We start from the raw sequence: 24,787 nt of genomic DNA on the forward strand, positions 1-24,787 counted from the left end.
CCATCTTGATGACCATATCGGCCTCCTTGCTGACCTCCCCGTCTCTCCCCTTTCCGGTCTATACTTCACTCTGCCGCCCGGATCATATTTCCACAAAAATGTTCGGGGCACATTCACCAACTCCTCAAGAACCTCCGGTGGTTGTTCATCCAGCTCCGTGTCAAACAGAAACTCCTCACCGTCGACTTTAAAGCAATCAATCACCTTGCCTCCTCTTACCTCATCTCACTACTCTCCTACTACAAGCCAGCCCACACATTTGGCTCCTCTAATGCCAACCTACTCACTGTACCTCGATCTCATCTACTTCACCACCAACCTCTCTCCCACATCCTGCCTCTGAGCTGGAACGCCCTCCCTCTTCGTAACCGACAGACAATTACTCCCCCCCAACCCTGCTTCAAAGCCTTACTGAAGGCACATCTTCTCCAAGAGGTCTGACTAAGCCCTCATTTCCTCTTTTCACACTCCCTTCTGCATCGCCCTGACTCGCTCCCTTTTTTATTCACCACCTCCCGCCCCCAGTCCCCCAGCACTTATGTCCATATCCATCATTGATTTATTTCTATTAATGTCTGTCATTCATCCCCTCTCGACCGTTAGCTTGTTGCAGGCAGGGAACGTGACTACCAACTCTGTTACTTCGTACTCTCCCAAGCGCTTCATAGAGTGTTCTGCACACAGTAAGCACTCAATAAATATGATTGATTATGCCATTGAGAGCTATGGTATCAATCAATCAAAGGTATTTATTGAGCACAGACTGTGTGCAGAGCACTGTACTAAGTGCTTGGGAAATTACAGTTTTCTCTTGTTAACAGATATGTATGTTATGTTAGATTAGTTAGTTGTTAGTAGATATGTTAGTAGATGTTAGTAGCCTTCTCTTTCTAAGGCCTCCTCTCCTCTTCTCCCACTCCCTTCTGCCCCACTTTTACTTCTTCCTCGCTCCCATCCCCACACACATTTGTATATATCTGCTTATATTTCTAAAGTATTCATTTATCTATTTATTTATTTATATTGATGTCTCTCTCCCCCTCTGCTCTGCAGCAGTCTCCCCCTCTGGACTGTGAGCTCGTTGTGCGCAGGCAAGTGTCTATTTGTTATGTCGTATTCCCCCAAGCGCTTAGTACCGTGCTTTGCACGCAGTAAGCACTCAGTGAATATGACTGAATGAATGAATAAATGCGGTCCCTACCCACTAGAAGCTTAGAGTCTGCAGTCTAAATCTTCTTTGATCTCCATAATAATAATAATAATCGTGGTATTTAAGCGCTTACTCTGTGCCAGGCACTGGACTAAGCATAGGGGTAGATACAAGTTTTACCAGGTTGGACAGTGTGACAGAATTGCTGTTGAATGAAGGGGAACTTTAGAGCTTTCACCATTTCAAGGGATTATTTTTCATCATTCAAATCATTACCATGTAATGAGAATAATAATAATGGTATTTGTTAAGCGCTTACTATGTGACAAGCACTCTTCTAAGCCCCGAGCACTGTTCTAAGAGCTGCCGCATGCCATCTTTACAGATGAAAAGAACTAGCTGAAAGGTTAGAGTTGAGGTGGGCCGCTGAAGGTGGGTGTCTGGGATTTTACTACTATTGCCGCTTCAGCCTTGGGCATTTTTAGGGCTTGACTGCTCTACTTGGAAAACAGAAACCAAAATTACAGTAAGTGTGGGGAAGGAGAAGATTCATTTCAGATCCTGAGGCGGCTTTTTGGATTTGATTTTTTGACCCGCAGGCTCACGGCTCCGTGTGGTAAAACAGCAGACTGTTCCAACGATGTACCCTACTGAATCCATCGCCCTGCAGTTTGGGGGATATAGGAGTGTATGTCTAGAGGGTCCTCTTTTGGCGTTCCCAAACATGAGAGCAATTGGTCTTGCACCAGGGTCTGGTCTGGCAGATTTTTCCCGGACTGTCGGTTTTCCGACACTTGGCCCTCCTCCAGGTCACGTAGGCCAGCCGGACCCAACCCGCTGCCATCGAAAACAAGACTCAGGTCCTCGAGGAAAATCGTGCGGCTCCCAAAGAGCGAATCGGAGATGGGGGACATAGGCCTCGGGTAGCCTTTAATCGTGACGTTCTTGCCCAGGCCCAAGGGGTCTAACTGGAGATCCACGATTGAGGAATCCATGTTTTTGGTGTAGCCCCGGGGGGTTTCCCCCAGGAGGAAGTTTGAGGTTTGGGGCTTGTATCCCAGGCTGGGATCGGGAAGATCGGAAAGGTTGGGGATGGCGGGCTCGACACTCGGTGGGTTTTCCAAATCCCATCTCTTTTCTGGGGATGTCGTTCCGATTTCCTCTCCGTAGCCCGTGAGTTTGAATTTCTCCTGTGGGAAGGTTTCCTGGACCTCTGTAATCTCCGGGTCAGAGTACAGGAACTGCTGGCTCAAATCCTTCGTGGTAAATTCACTCTTCTCCTGGGAGGAAAAACAATGAATTTCAAACAAAGGGACACTCAAGGGGGCTAAACTGAATGGCTGCATGAATGATTGGAATTTTGCCTTCTTCCATTTTCCCTCTGTTTTTTCCTCTGTCTCTGCCATTCTTGTTCCCAATTTTGTCTTCTACCGGTATTATTTCCTTCTTTTGTTCTTTTTGTTATCCTGTCCGGTATTAATTGGCATTAATGAGCTCTGTGACATGCATAGAGAAATGGCATATCAGGGACACTGCACATTTACTCAACGCTTTTTCCCTTATAAGTTATTCTTTCTCAAAGAGGAGTAAGTAATGGGAAAATCAGCTGAATATTGTGGCAGCCGCGGGGAGTGGGTGCCGGTGTTTGGTGTGTGTGCGTGTGTGGTGTTTCAATGCATTTCAAATGCATTCCTCATTTCTAGCAGTACTTTTCAATTCCATAGAATTTGTCAAGGAATGACGGTAAATTAGAGGACCTCAATGACCATAGAACCGTGTGTGTGTGTGTGTCTGCAGGCAAGTATAGAGATTCGTGACTGGCTGTACTTCTGGATTTGCTCAGAGCACAGGGCTGGATTGAGAGCCTGGAAAGCCAAGGCTAACGGAGGGGCCCTCTGCATTCCTCTAATCACTTCGCTCCTCTAATGCTAACCTTCTCACCGAACCTCTATCTCGCCACCGAGCTCTCACCCACATCCCGATCTGGAACGCCCTCCCTCCTCATAGCCAACAGGCGATGGCTCTCCCCTGCTATCAAAGCCTTACTGAAGGCCCATCTCCTCCAAGAGGCCTTCCCTGACTAAGCCCTCCTTTCCTCTTCTCCCATTCCCTTCTGCGTCACCCTGACTTGGTCCCTTTCTTCATCCTTCCTCCCAGCTCCAGAGCACTTATGTCCATATAAGTCATATATTTATTTCTATTAATGTCTTTCTCCCCCTCTAGACTGTAGGCTCCCCATTTTAAAGATGAGGTAAATGAGTCCCAGAAAAGTGAAGTGACTTGCCCAAGGTCATAAGGCAGATGCATGGCAGAGCCGGGATTAGAACCCATGAGCTTCTGACTCTCAGGTCCATGCTCTATCCACTAAGCCTCACTGCTTCTGCTCAAATTTAGTAGAAATTTGACTCCTTTTCTTGAATCACATTTATCACAGAGTGATTTCAGTTTGCTGGTTACCTTCAAGGTCTTCATGGCATTACTGTTTTTTATGTTGGGAACGTCTTCCTGAAGCCAACTGGGCAGCAGTGACCAGAGTCCTCTTTTCATTCTACGACACAACGGTGACACATTAGAATAATTTCTCATCTCTTTCTTGGATGTTGCCTGAGCCCCTCTTTTGACATGTTCTTGTGATATTTCATCACCTGCCAACTATCCCCTTTTCCTCTTGTGTCTTATCCCTTACCTTCCTCCCCTCTCTTCTTTCCCCAGCTCTCGTGCCTGGTGAGTTGCTTGCCGTCTTTTCCCCCAGACTTGGAGTTTCACCTTGGGAAAGACGGCTAGAGCGGAAGTTGGCTGGGACTAAGGCCAGGTGGTGGCAGCCCAAGGTCTGGGATTGAGCTCGTTGTGGGCAGGGAATGTGTCTGTTTATTGTTCTATTATACTCTTCCAAGCACTTAGTACAGTGCTTTGCACACAGTAAGTGCTCAATAAATATGACCACATGAATGAATGACGGGTTGGGTCCAGCCCGGGGCCCACAGAAGAACTGCTTCAGACCCAGCCACGTGGAACCTTTTTGAGAGCAGGAGATTTGCTTTTTTGTAATCCAAATAAAAGAATAATAAGACTGGGAGCTCGCCCTCTAGACTGTGAGCTTACTGTGGGCAGGGATTATCACTCTTTATTGCTGTATTGTACTTTCCCAAGCACTTAGTCCCATGCTCTGCATACGCTAAGCGCTTAATAAATACAATTGAATGAATGAATGATAATAATAAGCTTGTTATGAGCAGGGAATGCATCTGCTAATTCTGTTGTATGCTCCCAAGTGCTTAATACAGTGCTCTACACATAGTAAATGCTCAATAAATACCATTGATCTGATTGACTGATTGTTAATATTACTACTACACTAATTCTACTAATAGTAATGACAATAGCATTTGTTAAACACTATGTGCCAAACACTGAACTAAGCCCCGGGATAGATGCAAGTTAATTAATTCATCAATCAATCAATGTTATTTATTGAGTCCTTACCATGTGCAGAGCAGTATACTAAGTGCTTGGGAGAGTATAATACAACAGAGTTAACAGACATGTTTCCTTCCCACAACAAGTTTACAGCCTAGATGGGGCGATTGACATTAATAAAATCAGGTGGGAAACAGTCCTTTTTTCCACACTTTTAAGTAGTAGACAGAACAAGTATAGAATCCCCATTTTACAGATGAGGAAACTGAGGCACAGAGATGTTAAATGACTCACCCGAGGTCACAGAGCAGACAAGTGGCAGAGCTTAGTACAGTGCCTAGCGCAGACCACTGATGCATTGGAGTCCTGGCCAACTTTGTCTTTACCCCTTTGCCAGCGGCAGGATTCTTTGGGAATTATTCTCTCCTTCATGAATTCCAAGCTTTCCTTGCCTGGTTCCATCCCCAGGCCTTCTTCAATCAATGGCATTTACTGAGCACTTACTGGGTGCAGAGCACTGTACTGAGCTCTTGCGAGAGTACACCACTACAATACAACAGACACATTCCCTGTCCACAATGAGTGTACAGTTCTTTTTTTTTCCCACTTGTCCAAGCTGCTTCTCATCTCTTCCCACTCCTTAAAAGCCTCCAGTTGTTTGCCTATTCCCCTCTGCATCAAGGAGAATCTCCAGGCCCTTGGCTTTAAGTCACTCAATCAGCTCTCTTCTAATTTAGCTTCTCTCTTCTTCCACTTCACCCCAGCTTACACACTCTTTGTTCCTTTCATGCTAGCCAACTCATTATATATTGTTATCTCTCCAGTGTTGACCTCTTGCTCATGCCTTTTTCCATGCCCGGAATTCCCTCCCCCTTCACATCCTCTCATCTTCAAAGCCCTTTAGAAACCACATCTCCTCCAGGAAGCCCACTCTGATTAATTTCTAATTTTCTATGTTACATACCCACAACTTCCATATCAGCACTTTCAGGCTACTTAAGCGCTTCAGTACTCATAACTCCCTTCTCGGTAACTCTGGTGTTACATATCTTCCTCTGATTTGCAATTTATTTTAATTCCTGGTTCCCCCACTGGGCTGTAAACTCTTCGAAGGCGGGGCTCATGTCTGCTGATTCTAGTGTTTTCTCCCAAGTGCTTAGTACAGAGTTCTGGACACAGTAGATGCTCAGTAAATATTATTGATTAATGGAATGATATTGCTCGTAGTCTTTGGTTCTTATGATTACCCTCCACTATTCAGCCAAAATTCTGTTCCTCTTCGGGGTGTGGTTCTGAATTATTGCTCTACTGGATGTTTAACCCAGTTTTTATTCTTGAGCAAAATTCAGGGAAAAGTCAGGATTGACAGTAGATTGTCAGGCCTATAATTCATTCATTCAATTGTATTTATTGAGCGCTTCCTGTGTACAGAGCACGGTACTAAGAGCTTGGGAGAGTACAATACAACAATAAAGGGACACGTTCCCTGCTCACAATGAGATTTAATTTCCAGTCTCAACCAATGAACAAACGGCAATAAATTAGGCACTTCCAAAAGGTTTTCTAGTGGAAATCCCAACCAAGCAAGCCCCTCCCCTTTAAAATAGTTATTCAGGGAACAGGAAATTATGCCCACCTTCCTCTTCCCCTCCCTTGTTTAATAAATCTTCATGAGAACCACCGTCCTCTAGCAAAAAGCCCCTCAAGAACCTCAGATTTCAAGGTGAGAACACAGTATTGTGGTAAATGATCAGCCAGGATTGTAAGGGGCAGATGCAAGATGTGGAAAAACATCATAAATGGAGGTATTAAATGCCAAACAAGTTTTATGTTATACCCAAGAGCTGTCTTGTGGAACTTTCCCAAATTAACTAATTCCACAGAGAGATATTAAACTAAGCAGTGATATGTTACTATTAGCAATGTTTATTAAAAGTCACAGAAAGTGAGGCCCTGAAAGGACTAGCAGGAAAAAATGTGGTCCTGTTATAGGTTTTCCATATTTATGACATGTTTACACCGTTTTTTTCATTTTATGAATGACTTTTATAGCTGAACAGAAAGCAACAGGATATGCGCAGGTATGCCACAATTAGACTGGGCTTGGGAAAATGTTTTTTAATCTTGTTTCTTAACTTTTCTCAACTATAGAAAATGTTCCTTATTTAGACTCCATTCTTATCCTTACCAAGGGAATCCTGTTCTTCAGATGCTATTTTGGGAACATATTTTTTTTAATTATGAAAGAAAATAGGGCATCTTTGTTTAATAGCTTAAATATTAATAAACTCCGTGTAGCGCTCGGGGTTGAAATCTCATAGGGCTTTACAATCGGGCATAATTAAAAACAGCATAACGTGATGTACTAAATTAGCTGGCCTCCCTCACCAGGGCATTGTTGGGTTCCTAGTTTATGAGTAATTTACAGTTTGTAATCTTTGTAATGTTCCTCTGAGGAAGGAGGCCAACATCGGACTGTATAAATCTAAACTCGTAAATATAGCTCTGGCTTAGAAAACAGAACCTGCTAACCTTCCAAATATCAAGAGCAATTGATTTTCAAACTCTCATATATATTTTTACGGTATGGGAAAAAACGACCTACTGTTCTTATGAAACAAGTGGAAGCAAGACAAGAAAACCGGTCTGTTAACTGGCCAGTTAGACTAAGAACCTTCTCAGGTGCCAGAAGTGGAACCAGTTTTATGACTCCCAGGGTAACTGCTGGAATCTTTTAAGGTAATGGGAAAAGTTCAAATGTTCCTTGAAATTCCTCAAAGTCCAGATCTCTGTTGCACAGAGAAGCAGCGTGTCCTGGTGGACAGAGCCCGGGCCTGGGAGTCAGAAGTACCTGGCTTCTAATTCCGGCTCTGCCACTTGTCTGCTGTGTGACCTTGGGCAAGTCCCTTCACTTGTCTGGGCCTCAGCTACCTCATCTGCAAAATGGGGACTAAGACTCTGAGCCCCGTATGGGACGTGGACTATGTCCGACCTGATTAGCTATTGTTCTTGATTGTCCGTCTCCCCCGATTAGACCGTAAGCCCGTCAAAGGGCAGGGACTGTCTCTATCTGTTGCCGATCTGTACATTCCAAGCGCTTAGTACAGTGCTCTGCACATAGTAAGCACTCAATAAATACTATTGAATGAATGAATGAATTAGCTTAAATCTACCTCAGCGCTTAATAAAGTGCCTGGTGCATAGTCAGTGCTTAACAAATGCCATTGAAAAACGTTTTTTCAAGACGTGCAAAGTTGTTGTTTTGTCCTACTACTACTAATAATAATGATGGCATTTGTTAAACGCTTACTATGTGCAAAGCACTGTTCTAAGCACCGGGGGAAGGTACAAGGTGATCAGGTTGTCCCACATGGGGCTCCGCAGGCTTAATCCCCATTTTACAGATGAGGTAACTGAGGCTCAGAGAAGTCAAGCCACTTGCCCAAAGTCACACAGCTGACAAGTGGCGGAGCCGGGCTTAGAACCATGACCTCTGATTCCCAAGTCTGGGCTCTTTCCACTGGGTCACACTGTTTCTCTACTAGGACAAACGTTAGTGACGTTTGATTGTACTTTCCAAGCACTTAGTATAATGCTCTGCACACATTAAGCACTTAATAAATATGATTGAATGAATGAATAGAATTTGCGTGGCTCTCAATCATTGGTATCTACTGAACTTCTTTAAGCACTCGACAAATACCACCGATTGATTTAAATTAGAGTCTGTCTCCCCTTCTAGGCTGGAAGTTCATTATGGGCAGGGAACGTGTCAACTAATTTTGTGATATTTTCACTTAGTACAGTTACCAGTACCAAGTGCTTAATACAGTTCTCTGCACTAAGTACTCAATAAATACCACTGATTGATTTATTGATCTGTGTGCCAAGCAGTTTACTCAGTGCTCAGGGGAGTACAATATCAATCTCCCAATCAATCAATCAATTTTATTTATCAGGCGCTTACTCTGTGCAGAGCACTGTACCAAGCACTTGGGAGAAAGCCATATAACGTTATAACAGACACATTCCCTGCACACAGTAGCTAACCTTCTCACTGTGCCTCCATCTCGCCGGTCTTGCCACCGACCCCTGGCCCACGTCCTGCCTCTGGCCTGGAACACCGTCCCTCCTCAAATTCGACAGACAATTACTCTCCCCCCATTCAAAGCCTTAACCAAGTTACATCTCCTCCAAGAGGCCTTCCCAGACTAAGCCCCGTTTCTCCTCATCTCTGTGTCACCCTGATTTGCTCCCTTTGCTCTTCCTCTCTGCCAGCCCCACAGCACTTACGTACATATCTGTAATTTTATTTATTTATATTGATGTCTGTCTTCCCCCCACCACCCGACCCTAGACTGTGAGCTCGCTTTGGGTACGGAATGTGACTGTTGTATTGTACTCTCCCAAGCACTTAGTACAGGGTTGTGCACACAGTAAGCGCTCAATAAATATGATTGAATGAATGAATGAATGAAGAAAAAGACACAATCTCTGCCCACAAGGAGTTTACAGTGTAATGGGGAATCTGATCAGCAGAAATAATTAGCTATTAATAGTAGAATGCTATCTATTGACGGCCTACTGGACACAGTGCATTGTATTAAATGCTTAATTGCACTATTAATGACTCCTAGAAGAAGAGAGGAAGGGAGATGGAAATCAAACTTACCGGATTCTCAGTGATTTTTTAAGTATCAGCACTAGAAGGCCAGTAGAAGGGAGAATGGCACAGAGTATCATCCCAGCTAAAACCCCACGGTTGTTATGGCTTCTGTCTGAAAAAAAATTCAAGATTACTGAGCCATTCCCTCATCAAATAAAACCAGAACCTCACTGGTCCCCTTCTCTTCTGATGTGAAGCAGAGATCATTGAACAGACCCTCCCCCCTACAAATGATGGAAAGGGGTAATTTTTCCCTTCGTTTTCTGCCTGTCGGCTATCTCCGTCTTTTGCGTTTGGTAACAGTAGCAATTGGCTGTTAACAATATTTATTTTACACACCTGATCCCCTGGATCGAGAGCTTAGTTTCAAAACTATGGGCTGATAAATTTTCAGCCAGCATTCTGGGCCAGAGAAAGAAGGCTTACGGCGTCCTGAATAAATAAATCCCGGATCGCTCACCTAAATATCCACTTTCCTTCCTCCGATCTATGAATTATTTTCACGTCTGTCTGCCCCGCTAGACCGCAAGAGCCTTTCAGTTGGTGTCTCCTAACTTCAGGGTATTCTCCCTAGCATTTAGTACAGTGCTCTGCAACCAGGCGCTCAATAAATGCTCATCCATCGATCAGTCGGACTCTGATAAAGGTGATGAAGATAATGGTGAAGGTCGGCTGCTTCAAAGATAAGCCATTTTCTTGGTTTAGAAAACTAGAGACTTTGAATTATTAGGAAGAAACCCATTTGCCTGGAAAAGGGACTAACCAATACTTTTATCTTTTGAACCACTGTTTCTGTCCCTCGATTAAAATAATATTAATAATAAAAACAACAATAATAGTAATGATAATGACATATGGAATGACCTAACAAGGACATGTTTCCTTATTTCTTTTTTCTTTCTGGTTTGGGGTGGAAAACCAAGGCAGAATGCAGTCTGTGAACCTTTGGTTTGGGCCAGTGAGGAGAGAGCAATTTGAGAACAGCAAGCTTCCCAGTATGAAACCTTTTTTTGGGGGTTGCTGCGGATGCACGTACTCGGTGGCAGTGGATTTCTAGATGTGCATGTGTGGTCAGAGCCGCGTGCTGGAGCTTGCGTGGTTCATATGTGCGCTTTTCAGTGATAGACCCTGTTCGGTTGGTGGGAGCCGGACTAAAAGTCCCAGCTAAAAAACCGGCCAACCCGCAGCACCTAGGCTTCCACATTTTCTGAAAAATGACTGTGATTCGTTTGTCACCTTAGGGACCGAAAGATGGAGTCAAGGGAGATAGTTTGAGTTAACGCTAGCCTCCTTTTTTGGACAGTCCATGAGAGTCTGCTCAGAGGAGTAGCTCTATCCAAGGTGATCCACCCATCCCAGGTTTTTCCGATATACTGGTGTACTGGTGGAGAAGCAGCGTGGCTCAGTGGAAAGAGCACGGGCTTTGGAGTAGAAGTCATGGGTTCGAATCCCGGATCTGCCACTTGTCAGCTGTGTGACTGTGGGCAAGTCACTTAACTTCGCTATGCCTCAGTTACCTCATCTGTAAAATGGGGATTAAGACCGTGAGCCCCACTTGGGACAACCTAATTCCCCTGCGTCTACCCCAGTGCTTAGAACAGTGCTCTGCACATAGTAAGCGCTTAACAAATACCAACATTATTATTTCCCAAGCACTTAGTCCCACAAAGGGCTTAAAATCTAAATAGGAGGGAGAACAGGTATTTCATACCCTTTCGACAGATAACTAAGACCCAGAGAAGTTAAATGACTTGCTCAAGGTCACCCAGAAAGTATGTGGCGGAGCCGGGATTAGGACCCACGTCTTCTGACTCCCAGCCCATGCTCTGTCCACGAGGCCATGCTGCTAACTGCCCCACCTGTAACTCCCAGCCCTCCTAGTATATATGTACATATCTTTATACACCATTACTCCCTTCTACCTGTCATGTATTTGGGGGTCTGTTTCCACTTTAAGATTGTAAACTCCTTGAGGGCAGGGATTGTGTCTATTAATTCTTTTGAACTCTCCCAGGTGCCTGATACAGTGCTCTGCACGAAGTAAAATGCCACCAATTGGTCGCTTCTTTAATCAAATTTCAAAAGCACAGCATTTTACTCTCCTCTTTTTGAAGGTGGGTCTTTAAATGGACGCCACGGCATTTGAGGAGAATGTAAGAAGCACACCAAGCCAGGTAGGTGTTGACCAAGTGAAATTCTGGACTTCCCAAACCCTGTCAGGCAGGTCTTGACATGAGGTAAACGGTTTCTCGGACTAGTGGCCAACGGGGCCCACGCTCCTTTTACTTGTTTGATAGGTGCGGCAGAGTGTGTCTGGGCTCTAAGGGCACTAGCGAGTTTTTCGGAAGGGAGAAAATAATAATAATTGTGGTATTTGTTAAGGGCTTACTATGTGCCAGCGCTGGAGTGGATACAAGTAAATTGGGTTGCACCCAGTCCCTGTCCCATAAGGGACTCAAAGTCTCAAACCCCACTTTACAGATGAGGGAACTGAGGCAAAGAGAAGTGAAGTGACTTGATCAAGGTCACACAGTAGACAAACAGAGGAGGTGGGATTAGAAGTCATGATCTTCCGACTCTCAGGCCAATGCTCTATCCACTGTGCTACGCTATGTCACATGGACCGATCAATCAGTGCTATTTATTGAGCGCTTACTGTGTGCAGAGCACTGTACTAAGTGCTTGGGAGATTTGGTAGCCATGTTCCCTGCCCACTACCTCCCTGACTATCACTTTCACCCTCCACAGTGCCACTTCAGTGACAACAGCACGTGCTGGCTCGGAAATCGCACAACATATCCCCGCACGCAGACTTTTCCTAAAAACTCCCGGAGCATTCAAAAAACAATCTCAATGGATTTTCCAGAATTGGGTGAAAATGGAAAAGATGGAAAATGGAAGAGTAGCAGCATAGCCTAGTGGAGAAAGCACGGGCTTGGGGGTCAGAGGGTGTGGGTTCAAATCCCAGCTCTGCCACTTGCCTGCTGTGTGACCTTGGGCAAGTCACTTAACTTCACTGTGCCTTAGTTACCTCATCTGTAAAATGGGGAGTAAGACTGTGAGCCTCATATAGGTTAGGGATTGTATCCAATCTGATTACCTTGTATCTACCCCGGTGCTTAAAACAGTGCTTGGCACATAGTAAGTGCTTAACAAATACTATTATTATCATTATTATTATTACTGAAAGTCATTGTTTGAAAAACCTGGGAATTTGGGGTATGAGAATTGGTGGTTTAAATGGAAAATGGTCCTTGCTCAGAGTTTGGGAAGCAAGAGCCCTGGGAGCTCCTCCAGGCTGTCTGAATCACTGGGAAAACACTACAGTAATCACAATAATTGCAGTATTTGTCAAGCACTCACTAAGGGCCAAGCTCCGCGTTAAACACTGGGGTAGATACAAGATATGGGTTCTAATCCCCGCTCCGCCACTTGTCTGCTGTGTGGCCTTAGGCAAGTCATTTCATTTCTCTGTGCCTGTGTTACCTCATCACTAAAGTAGGGATTAAGACTGTGTGAGCCCCAGATGGGAGAGGGACTGTGTCCAACTCGATTTGCTTGTATCTACCACAGCTCTTAGTACAGTGCCTGGTATCTAGTAAGCGCTTAACAAATACCATCATTATTATATAGCAGACTGTAGCCGCAACGGAAAGCTGAGCTGTTCTCCCTTGTGTTCACGTGGGATTTGACCGCTTTGTATATGTTATCTCGTCACCGTGAATAACCGTTGCCCCAGTATTCCTGTTTCAACTTCCACTGGGTCGGGGTCAAACATTTCATGCTAGAGAAGCAGCGTGGCCTAGTGGGAAGAGCACAGGCCTGGGAGTCAGAGTCAATCGGGCTTGGGAACCAGAGGTCATGGGTTCGAATCCCTGCTCTGCCACCTGTCAGCTGTGTGACTGAGGGCAAGTCAGTTTACTTCTCTGTGCCTCAGTTCCCTCATCTGTAAAATGGGGATGAAGACTGTGAGCCTCATGTGGGACAACCTGATGACCCTGTCAGGGAGTCAGAACAGTGCTCTGCACATAGTAAGCGCTTAACAAATACCAACATTATTATTAGCAGTAGTAGTATTTATTGAGTGCTTACCATGTGCAGAGCACTGTACTAAGTGCTTGGGAAAGGACAATATAATAGAGACATTCCCTGCCCACAGCATGCTTAGAGTCTAGAGGACCTGGGTTCAGAGAAGCAGCGTGGCTCAGTGGAAAGAGCGTGGGCTTGTCATGGGTTCTAATCCCAGCTCTGCTGCTGGTCAGCTGTGTGACCTTGGGCAAGTCACTTAACTTCTCTGTGCCTCAGTTACCTCATCTGACAAATGGGGATTAAAACTGTGAGCTCCACGTGGGACAACCTGCTCACCTTGTATCCCCCAGCACTTAGAACAGTGCTTTGCACGTAGTAAGCGCTTAACAAATACCACAGTTTATTTTCATTTAATCTCGGCCCCTCCACCTCTGCTGCCTGACCTCAGGCAAGTCACTTCACTACTCTGGGCTTCTGTTACCTCATCTGGAAAATGGGGATTAACTCTGTGAGCCCTAAGTGGAACATGGACTGTGTCCAACCTGATTAGCTTGTATCTTGTATGATTAGCTTAGTACAGGGCCTGGCCCATGGTAAGCACTTAAAAAAAAATCATTAAAAAAAAAATGGGGCCCTGTTTCCCCCTCACCAAACCCAAGTCCAGCTCTTCTTACCAAAAGTAGGGTCTTCCTTAAAGACGGAAGCAATCAAAGGCTCTATATGAAGAGGCGATTGTGTGGACGATGTCAGCGACGACCCGAGGCCTGAAAAAGAAGAGAAAAACCGCTTGAGTTTGGCCCTGTAATGCATGAATGCCGATGGTTGCCTTGTAAGCCGGTTTCTCTGCTCACTCACTGAATTAAAGTGACAATAAACTAGCCACTTGAAAGGCAAATTAAAGCAGTGGCCTTCGAGTTCACTTTGTGATCAAGGAAGTCGGAGAGGAAGGAAGTGCCCTGCGAAGGCCATAAAAAATGCTCGGTGATCATGAACCGGCAAGGAGCTTTGATGGATCTCGTCGGGGTTGAGGGCCGAGAGGCTTCCGGGATCATTAGTACCCGGAACCTGGCGTTCCAGAGCTCCCGGAGCTCGACCCAGAGGCCACCCCCCCGCCTCTCTCAACCTGGAACCCCCTCCTAGAAGCTGTGGTAAAATCACCACTCCCTAAGCACTTCCAAGACGCCCTCCATCTCGCCCTTGCGCAATTCTCCAAAGGCTGTTTTTCCTCACCCTTTCTTGGCTTGGGACAAGAAGCCCGATTTTGATTAGCAGACACTTTTTGGAATTTTAACCCGGGGGTGGAATGGTATTAATGACTTCTTCGCCTCTCCCCCTGGCAGTGAGCTTTCCCTCTTAAGTTCACATATGGTGCCGTCGTGATCCTACTAATGAGAGCTTCCACGGAGGGGGGGAAGTTTCCAGTTGGGCTGGGAAGGAGGCCTAGGGCATTTTGGCCAATCTCCTTCTTTGCCTTAGGGAAAAGGTGCCAAAGTTGAGGGCGAGGGCACTGTTCGGCAGATGAGAGATGTTCCTCAGAGATTTTTTGAGGCGGCTCCTAGTTTGACGCCTCATGCTTTTCCTCTTTTGCCACCCCTAAGGGAGACCTTCTTCGGGCCTGTTCAGCCCTTCCTTTAAAAGAATTCTGTTCCTACCCAAGAGCCACCATTTGAGCCCCCCTTAATTACTCAGTTGCCGCGGGGCATACAGCACGCAGTGTGCCCGTGCACGTTTCTGGACTGTGAGCTCGTTGTGGACAGGAAACGTATCCACCAACTCTGTTGTATTATACTCTTCCAAGTGCTCAGTACAGTGCTCTGCACACAGTAACTGCTCAATAAATAGGATCGATTTACTGATTCGAATCTCTGCAAATCAGGACCTGGAGCCTCTTGGCATTCCTGTGGCACCACGGTGGTTTTTGCAGGGCAGAGGTTTAATAATAATAATGAAAACTGGTATTTGTTAAGCGCTAACTACGTTCCAGGCACTGGAGTAAGTACAAGCTATTCAGGTTAGACATAGTACTTGTCGCACTTGTCACTTTACAGATGAAGAGCCTGAGATACAGAGAAGTGAAGTAACTTGCCCAAAGTCATGCAGCAGACAATGGCTGGGCCGGGATTAGAACCCAGGTCCTGTGACTCCAGGCCTGGCTCTTTCCCCTAGGCCACACTGCTTCCCTGAGTGTGTTTCATTTTGCCAAGCAGGACCCTTTTCCAGAAGGCTTTCTTTCCTGTTCCGAGGCAGATGTGCCCCTCTAATCTTCGATTTCTCACATGAAATGGGGGAAATACAATTTTGAAGAAATCCCTTTCCTTTGGGGGAGTCTGCTGCCCCGCCACTCAACGGATTTAGGAGTACCGTCTCTCAGCCCAGGGGATGTCTGCTGCTGTGAGTGGCCTCAGTTTAGGGGTGTCTACTATAGTAAGCGACATCAGCAGACCTACGTATACCTTCCCCCAGCCTAAGGGGAATCTGGTGCTTGTGTGGTCCCATTGGCCCTGGGGGCACCATCCCCCATCCTGGTCCAGTGCAGTGTTCTGCATATAGTGAGCGCTCAAGAAATAGCATTGATTGATTGGGCCTCCAGGTCTCCGCCAAGTGAGTTTAGTTCTTGGAGCCAGGTGAGCGTCAATCTTTTGGCTGCCATGGCAGCCGTGGTAGGTAGGTGGTCCTTCGACTTGGAGAGGACCCTGCCCTTGGTGAGACAGCATCCATGGGTGGGAGGGTCTTTGAGAGAGAGTCTTGCCCACTTGCATTCTTTTTTTATGATATTTGTTAAGCACTTACTATGTGCCAGGCACTGTACTAAGCGCTGGGGTAGATACTAATCAGGTTGGCCACAGTCTGTGTCCCCCATGGAGCTCACCAGTCTTATCCCCATCTTACAGATGAGGGAAGTGAGGTGCAGGAAAGTGAAGTGACTTGCCCAAGATCATAGAGCAGACAAGTGGTGGAGCCACCTGTGATTAGAACCCAGGTCCTTCTGACTCCCAGACACGTGTCCTATCCTCTAGGCTACATTGCTTCTCATTTTTCGTTTAGGAAAATATAGTAGTGCGCCTCTTTTGGCCCCCTGCCATTCAGTGGCTAGGGTTGTTGGCAAGAGAGTGTGGATGGTGCAGTGTAAACCGTCACCACGACTGCAAGAATTAAAGTCAAGGAAATATCAGGAAATAGCTGTCACTTCTTAAGCTTGCTCTCAAGGCAACATATGGTTGGCAATTTTGGCAGTCACGGAGACTAAACAACAGCCTCAGCCATGCAGATTTCTACCACACCCATTATAAAAGAATTTGCCTGTTTGCAGCTGCTCAAGCTGATGACACTGTAGAAATGCATCTTAAGTACCCTTGAACTTCCAATCTTGTTCAATCCCGATTTTCGTGAATCTGCTATTGATTTTTTAAAAATCCACTGCCATGATTCTTTGTGAAAGACAAGGAGTGGCAGGCCTTCCTCCTTCAACAGCCCGATTTCAAATCAGTCAGTCAACTCTAATAATAATAATAATTATACTCATGGTATTTGTTAAGCGCTTACTATGTGCCAGGCACATAGCTGGGGTAGACACAAGATAATCAAGTTAGGACACAGGCCCTGTCCCACAGAGGGCTCACTGTCTTAATCCCCATTTTAATAATGTTGGTATTTGTTAAGCGCTTACTATGTGCAGAGCACTGTTCTAAGCGCTGGGGTAGATACAGGGTAATCAGGTCGACCCACGCGAGGCTCACAGTTAATCCCCATTTTACAGATGAGGCAACTGAGGCACAGAGAAGTGAAGTGACTTGCCCACAGTCACACAGCTGACAAGTGGCAGAGCCGGGAGTCGAACTCATGACCTCTGACTCCGAAGCCCAGGCTCTTTTCCACTGAGCCACGCTGCTTCCCATATAGATGAGGGATCCGAGGCACAGAATAGTTAAGTGACCCGCCCAAGGCCACACAGCAGACAAGTGGTGGACCATGGATTAGAACCCAGATCCTTATGATTCCCAGGCCCGGGCTCTATCCCCTAGTCCAAGCTGCTTCCTATTTATTTATTGAGTATTTTTAGAGCACTGTCCTAAACCCTTGGGATAATACAGTAAACAGATACAGCCCCTGCTCTAAAGGCGCTTTCAATCGAATGGGCAGATTCATATTTAATGTCACACTAAAGTTTTCAGGGAATACACTTAAAAGTTCTTCTCAATAGACAAGGTCCAACACATTAAACTAATTAAAAAGAGTTGGTGAATTATCATTCGAGGGGGCATTTCATTAGGAACCGCTCATCAAACGGAGTACAAGGAAACTCTGAGGAGAAAACTGAAGTCAACAGTGAAATATTTTGTGCGGATGAGACTGTGAGCCTTACGTGGGGCAGGGACTGTGTCCAACCGATTTGCTTGTAACCACCCCAGCAGAGCCTGGCACATAGTAAGCGCTTAACAAACACCATTATTATTATTACCATTATTATTACTAATATTAAGTAGGCTGGGGAAACATTATTCAAGGCACACTGCCACCTCGTGGCTGCTGCAATTCAGAAACCAGATCTAGCTGCCCCTCGAGCCAGGCTGTTAAATATTGAGAGCCTGTGATAGATCCTCTCCCTCAGCTTTTTTTTTTAATTATTGGTTTTTTTTTTTATATTGAGAAGGGCCCCTAGTAAACTTGAGGTCGTTTAATGGTGATCTGACCAGCAATTGATTTCACATTCTTCATTCTGGTGTTACTTATTAGGCGCTCACTGTGGGGTAGATACAGGACAATCAGGTCGGACCACAGGAGGGCCCACAGTGGAAGAACAGGGGTTTTTTTACCCCCATTTTGCAGATTTGAAGACCGAGGCACGGAGAAGTTAAGCGACTTGTCGAAGGCCACATGGCAAGCAAGTGGGGAAAGCGGGATTAGACTCACGACTCCTCACTCCCTGGTTTCATGCTCTTTCCGCTAATTAAGTTTACTTTAATGGTATGAAGTCCAGTTCCACCACAAGCTCGATTTTGGTGCCTACAACAGAATTTCCAAAGGCTTCCTCCCTTCCTCGTACTCAAGAATTTGAATATTCCAAGATTTTCTTTTCCTTCTAAAACCAGTGGTGAAACAAAATCCGTGGAGTTTATATGCCTGAAGAGCGAGTCTCCCGATAATCGATCAATTGTATTTCCTGAGCACTTACTCAAGTATCTACTTACTCAATACTTATTGTGTGCCGAGCACTGTATTAAGTGGACGGGAGAATACACTACGATAATAAGCAGACACGTTCCCTGCCCACAACGAGCCTGTAGTCTAGAGGGAGAGACAGACATTAATAGAAATAAGTAAGAAGCAGAGTGGCTCCATGGAAAGAGCAAGGGCTTGGGAGTCAGAGGTCATGGGTTCGTATCCCGGCTCTGCCACTTGTCAGCTGTGTGACTGTGACTGTGGGCAAGTCACTTGATCTCCGTGCCTCAGTTCCCTCATCTGTAAAATGGGGATTAAGACTGCGAGCTTCGTGTGGGACAACCTGATCTCCTTGTATAACCCAGGGCTTAGAATAGTGCTCTGCACATAGTAAACGCTTAACAAATACCAACTTTATTTTATAAGTAGAAGTCAGGGTGACGCAGAAGGGAGCGGAAGAAGAGGGAGAGAGGACTTAGGGAAGCCCCCTTGGAGGAGATGTGTCTTCAATAAGGCTCTGAAGGGAATGGGGAGAGTCACTGTCTGTAGAATATAAGGTGGGAGGGTAGTGACCTGTGCCTCTCCGCTCACGCCGTCTCACTCCTGCCGATCATTTTCCTGCTGGGACACGGAATGCAGGGAATGTGTCTACTTAGCGTTATACCATACTCTCCCAAACACTTAGTACAGGGAGAAGCAGGATGGTGTAGTGTCTAGAACACGGACCTGGGAGTCAGAAGGTTATGGGTTCTAATCCTGCCTCCGCCACTTGTCAGCCGTGTGACCTTCATCAAGTCCCTTCTCTGTGCCTCGGTTTTTTACCTCATCTGTAAAATGGGGTTTGAAACTGTGAGCCCCACATGGGACGGGGACTGCGTCCAACCCGATTTGCTTCTATCCTCCCCAGTGCTTGGCACAGTGCCTGGCACACAGTAAGTGCTTAGGAAATACCGTAATTATTGTTATTATTATTATTACAGTCCTTGTCACCCTGACTTGCTCCCTTTGCTCTACCCCTAACAGCCCCACAGCATTTATGTGTATATCTGTAATTTTATTTATTTGTATTAATGTCTGTCTCCCCACCTCTAGACTGAGCTCACTGTGAGCAGGGATTGTCACTATTTATTGCTGTACTGTTCTTTCCCAAGCACTTAGTACAGTGCTCTGCGCAAAGTAAGCACTTAAATACGATCGAATGACTAAATTAATGAATAAGCGCTCAGTAAATACGATGGAATGAATGAATGAATGAACGCCATAAGCAAGTATAGTAGGCAGGGGTCCAGCCCTTTGTCAAGGGCACACAAAGGATTTTTTTGTTCGTTTTTTAACGCACAGGAGCCGTAGATGATTGACGCGACTTTAGTGTAGTGCTATAAACAGAAAGCTTGTTGTCCTGGTTGCCAACGAGTCTTTGCTACCCACTGTAGTGAGCTATTTATCAGGATTTCCATTGGGTCCGTTCACCTTGTAGAATGCCTGAAGTGACTCTTATCTCACAGGACTTTCTAGATGGGAAGCTCGCCATGCGCCGGGAACATATCTACCAACTCTGTTGTATGATAACTCTCCCACGCGCTTAATATGGTGCTCTGCCCAGCGTAAGCGCTCAGTAAGTACCATTGATTGCACAAGCCGGCATGTAGTCAGTCACTCAATGGTATTTATTGGGCAGGTACCGTGTTCAGAGCACTGTGCTAAGTGCTTTGGTGAGCACACTATAACGATATGACAATCTGCGCCCACAGCGAGCTTACAAGTCTAGAGGGAGGCTGGTGAAAATATCTCGGGCCATTAGAAATCTTTTGCCAGCTTGGAAGATTTTTGGATAGCTGCGAGGCTGATTGATCTAGAAGTAACAGAGCGAGGCCATCTCTATTAAAAGCGTGTAAGTAGTTGCCTTAATTCTTGTGAAGAGGAGGGTGTCTGTGTGTGTATGTATGTGTCTGAAAAGGCCAATGCAGGACTCAGCCTCGCCCATATCTTATACATATAAAATTTAATAATAATTTTAAATATGAGTTTGAATAAAACTTCTGGCAAGTCTGCAATGAATACTGTGAGAGGAGACTAAACCCCACGGGATACTATTTGCGATCTTGTTGGTACTTGTCCTAATTTACTATGTGCCAAGCACTGTTCCAATTGCTGGGGTAGATACAAGTTAATCAGGTCCGACCCAGTCCCTGTCCCACATGGGGCTCAGACTGTTATCCCCATTTTACAGGTGAGGTAAGTGAGACACAGAGAAGTGAAGCCATCTGCCCAAGGTCATAGGTGGCAGAGCAAGGATTAGAATTCAAGTCCTGACTTTCAGGCCCGGGCTCTATCCACTAGGCCCTATTGGATGCTTGCAGCTCCTGGTCTCGATTTCCCTTAAATGTCCGACAACAGCTTCGAATCTCTTGTCCCAAGCCTTTCCGGATTACCGCTGTAGCACTGCCCTTCTGTTTCTGGAACAGATTTTTTTTCCAATCCATAGGGCAGATTTTCATCACTCCTCCTCACGGTGTATTTTGCAAGTGTATTTTGCAAGGCCGCTGTTCTCAGCCTGTCGGGGTGCGGGTGAGGTTTCTAAATTCTTAAGCTTGCCTTCGGGCCACTTGCCTTCTGAGCATTGGTTTTAGATTGCAGGATGGAAAATATTCCTAATTCCTTTTGGGTGAAAGTAATAACAATGACGGAACTTGTTAAGTGCGTACTATGTGCCAAACACTGTTCTAAGCGCTGAGGTAGATACAAGGTTGTCTCACGTGGGGCTCACAGTCATAATCCCCATTTTACAGATGAGGTAAATGAGGCCCAGAGAAGTGAAGTGACTTGCCCAACGTCACACAGCTGACAAGTGGCAGAGCTGGGATTCGAACCCACAACCTCCGACTCCCAAGCCTGGGCTCTTTCCGAAGCCACGCAGCCTCTTCTACCCTGCAGAGTTGATCAAACACAATCACAGCTAGGTATGGATGACTCTCCAGGAATAAGCATCTACTCTTTGAAAGGAAAAAGACTGCAAGCTCCCTCTAGACTGTAAGCTCACTGTGGGCAGGGAATATGTCTGTAATACTATTATGTTGTACTCTCCCAAGCGCTTAGTACAGTGCCCAGCAAACAAGCAGTGGTCAATACATTTGACTGAATGATTGATTAAAAAAAGAATATTTCTGTGCACCGCCATATCGATTAATATTATATTTTCTCGTTGACAAGTTACCCGACAAATCAATCAGTGGTATTTATTGAGCTCTTACTTTGTGCAGATCCAAGGACAGGGGAATTTTAAATATGAGTTTGAATAAAACTTTCAGCAAGTCTGCAATGAATACTGTGAGAGGAGACTAAACCCCACGGGATACTATTTGCGATCTTGTTGGTACTTGTCCTAATTCCCAGAGTTGTCAGCGAAGCATAGAAAGACTGACTCACTCTAACGTGATTTGTTCCTATGGGAATTTTTTTCTACAACAAATGGCAACTAAATTTCCACATCTGAAGCGAAAGAAGTTGATTCATCACTATAAAGCTTAACCCTCTGCCATTTGAGCCTCTGACTTTGCATTCAAAGCATTGTTCAGCCTAAGCATTTCTCTACCGGTGAAGGGAAGGAATAAATCAGTGGTATTTATAATAATTAAGCGCTTACTCTGTGCCAGGCACTGTTCTAAGTGCTGGTGTAGATACAAGATATTCCAAATGGACACAGTCCTTGTCCCACAGGGGACTCACAGTCTTAATTCCCATTTTACAGGTGAGGGTTCTAAGGCAAGAGAGTGAAGTGACTTGCCCCAGGCTACATAGCAGACAAGCAGTGGAATTAGAACTCAGTTCCTTCTGACTCTCGGGCCAGTGCTTTCTCCACTAGGCCACGCTTCTTGAGTGCTGACTGTGTGCTGAGCACAATACTAAGCACTGTGCTAAGTACAAACAACCAAACTGAATTCTTTGTCTTTACCAAGGGAACACAAAGCAGTCCTAAATAATTTGGTTTTCTGCTTAATACTTGAGCGACTTGACTCCCTCTAGACTATAAGCTCCTTGTCATAATTAATAACTGTGGTGTTTGTTAAGCGCTTACTGTGTGCCAGGAACTGTACTAAGCGCTGGGGTGGTTACTAGTAAATCGGGTTAGACACGGTCCCTGGCCCACCTGGGGCTCACACTCTTAATCCCCATTTTACAGACGAGGTAACGGAGGCACGAAGAATGAAGTGACTTGCCCAAGGTCACGCAGCAGACAAGTGGCGGAGCCGGGATTCGAACCCACTACTTTCTGACTCCCAGGCCCGGGCTCTATCCACTAGGTAGGGAACCTGTCCCTTACTCCATCTTGTCCTCTCCCAAGCACTTAGTACAGTGGCTTAGTGGAAAGAGCACGGGCTTGGAAGTCAGAGGTCATGGGTTCTAATCCCCCCTCGGCCATTGATCAGCTGTGTGACTTTGGGCAAGTCACTTAACTGCTCTGTGCCTCAGTTCCCTCATCTATAAAATGGGGATTAAGACTGTGAGCCCCATGTGGGTCAACCTGATTACCTTGTCTCTCTCCCAGCGCTTAGAACAGTGCTTGGCACGTAGGAAGGACATAACAAAAACCATCATCATCATTATTATTATTGCAGTGCTCTGCACACAGTGACCGCTCATGGCTCAGTGGAAAGAGCCCGGGTTTGGGAGTCAGAGGCCATGGGTTCTAATCCCGGCTCTGCCACTTGTCTGCTCTGTGACCTTGGGTAAGTCACTTCACTTCTCTGTGCCTCAGTGACCTCATCTGTAAAATGGGGATAAAGACCGTGAGCTCCATGTGGGACAACCTGATCACCTTGTATCCCCTCCCCCAGCGCTAAGAACAGTGCTTTGCACATAATAAGCGCTTAACAAATACCAGCATTATCATGGGAAGCATTGTGGCTCAGTGGAAAGAACCCGAGCTTGGGAGTCAGAGGTCATGGGTTCGAATGCCGGCTCCGCCACTTGTCAGCTGTGTGACTGTGGGCAAGTCACTTAACTTCTCTGGGCATAAATTCTCTCATCTGTAAAATGGGGATTAACTGGGAGCCTCACGTGGGACAACTTGATTAGCTCCCAGCGCTTAGGACAGTGCTGTAAACATAGTAAGCGCTTAACAAATACCAGCACGATTATTATTATTATTATTATTATTAAATGATGACTTCGATGACGAAGAAGAGGAATTAGCCCAATTCCTTATTAAAACCTTCTGGAAATTGCCAGCAGAGGTCACCAAAGGAACATTTCTGGGTTGTTCTTTTTTCCCGTTCCATGGAGCTTGAGAAGGCCTTAGGTCCATCTGGTCTGACTGGGAAGTGGGTGATTTGTCCTTAGTGAAAATCCCTCACTCGTGGGATTTGGGAGGGAACGGTGGCACTGGGGAGACAGACGTGTTCGAAGACCTCTATCGAGTGGCCGATGAACGGAAGCAGCACGGCGCAGTGGCTAGAGCCCGGGCCTGGGAGCCAGGAGGTCCTGGGTTCTAATCCCAGATCCGCTACCTGTCTGCTGTGTGACCTTGGCCGTCACTTCGCTTCCCTGGGCCTCATTTACTTCATTTGTAAAATGGAGTTTGAGACTGGGAGCTCCACCTGGAACAGGGACTGTGCCCACCTGATTTGCTTGAATCCACCCTAGCGCTTAGTACAGTGCCCAGCACATAGTAAGTGCTTAATGAATAATAATAATGTTGGTATTTGTTCAGCGCTTACTATGTGCAGAGCACTGTTCTAAGCGCTGGGGTAGATACAGGGTCATCAGTTTGTCCCACATGAGGCTCCCAGTCTTCATCCCCATTTTACAGATGAGGGAACTGAGGCACAGAGAAGTGAAGTGATTTGCCCAGAGTCACACGGCTGACAAGTGGCGGAGCCGGGATTCGAACCCATGGCCTCTGACTCCCAAGCCCGGGTTCTTTCCACTGAGCCACGCTGCTTTGCAATCACAAACTGTCAGCTATTATGACAACCTATCAGAACTACTTATCTCTCCGATTAGAACTGAGGTTTCTTCGGTTTGTTTTATTTGATAATAATAATAATAATGGCTATTAATTAATTAGTGGCCAATAATTTAATGGCCAGTATAATAGTGAATGTAAACTAGGGGAGCACTGCCTAGTGGAAAGAACATGGGATTGGGAGTCAGGAGACATGGATTTGAGTCCCATTGTGATCTTGGGCAAGACACTTAACATCTCTGGTCCTCAGTGTCTTCATCAGCATGTTGTATTATACTGCCCCACGTGCTCTTTCCAGATACTCTGCACACAGTAAGCGCTCAATAAATACGACTGAATGAGTGAATCAGCAAAATGTATATAAGATAGGCTGTTAGACTTGTGTAAGACAAAGATGGTT

General features: G+C 45.7%; 1 protein-coding gene across 2 annotated transcripts in view; it reads right to left on the reverse strand.

Annotated features, from left to right (window-relative positions):
• Positions 1 to 1,680: 1,680 nt before the first annotated feature.
• Positions 1,681 to 24,787, reverse strand: part of IL23R (interleukin 23 receptor) — a 48,907-nt gene continuing 25,800 nt past the window's right edge. For both annotated transcript variants that reach the window (XM_029046561.2, XM_029046560.2), the window contains exons 8-11: positions 13,937 to 14,026; positions 9,240 to 9,345; positions 3,608 to 3,698; positions 1,681 to 2,430 (exon numbers count right to left, since the gene is read on the reverse strand). In XM_029046561.2, the coding sequence (XP_028902394.1) occupies positions 1,798 to 2,430; positions 3,608 to 3,698; positions 9,240 to 9,345; positions 13,937 to 14,026 (920 nt within the window). In that variant the 3' untranslated portion in view covers positions 1,681 to 1,797. The remainder of the gene's footprint in view (positions 2,431 to 3,607; positions 3,699 to 9,239; positions 9,346 to 13,936; positions 14,027 to 24,787) is intronic.

This window comes from Ornithorhynchus anatinus, chromosome 18, assembly GCF_004115215.2.
Source record: "Ornithorhynchus anatinus isolate Pmale09 chromosome 18, mOrnAna1.pri.v4, whole genome shotgun sequence".
Classification (NCBI taxonomy): Eukaryota; Metazoa; Chordata; class Mammalia; order Monotremata; family Ornithorhynchidae; genus Ornithorhynchus; species Ornithorhynchus anatinus.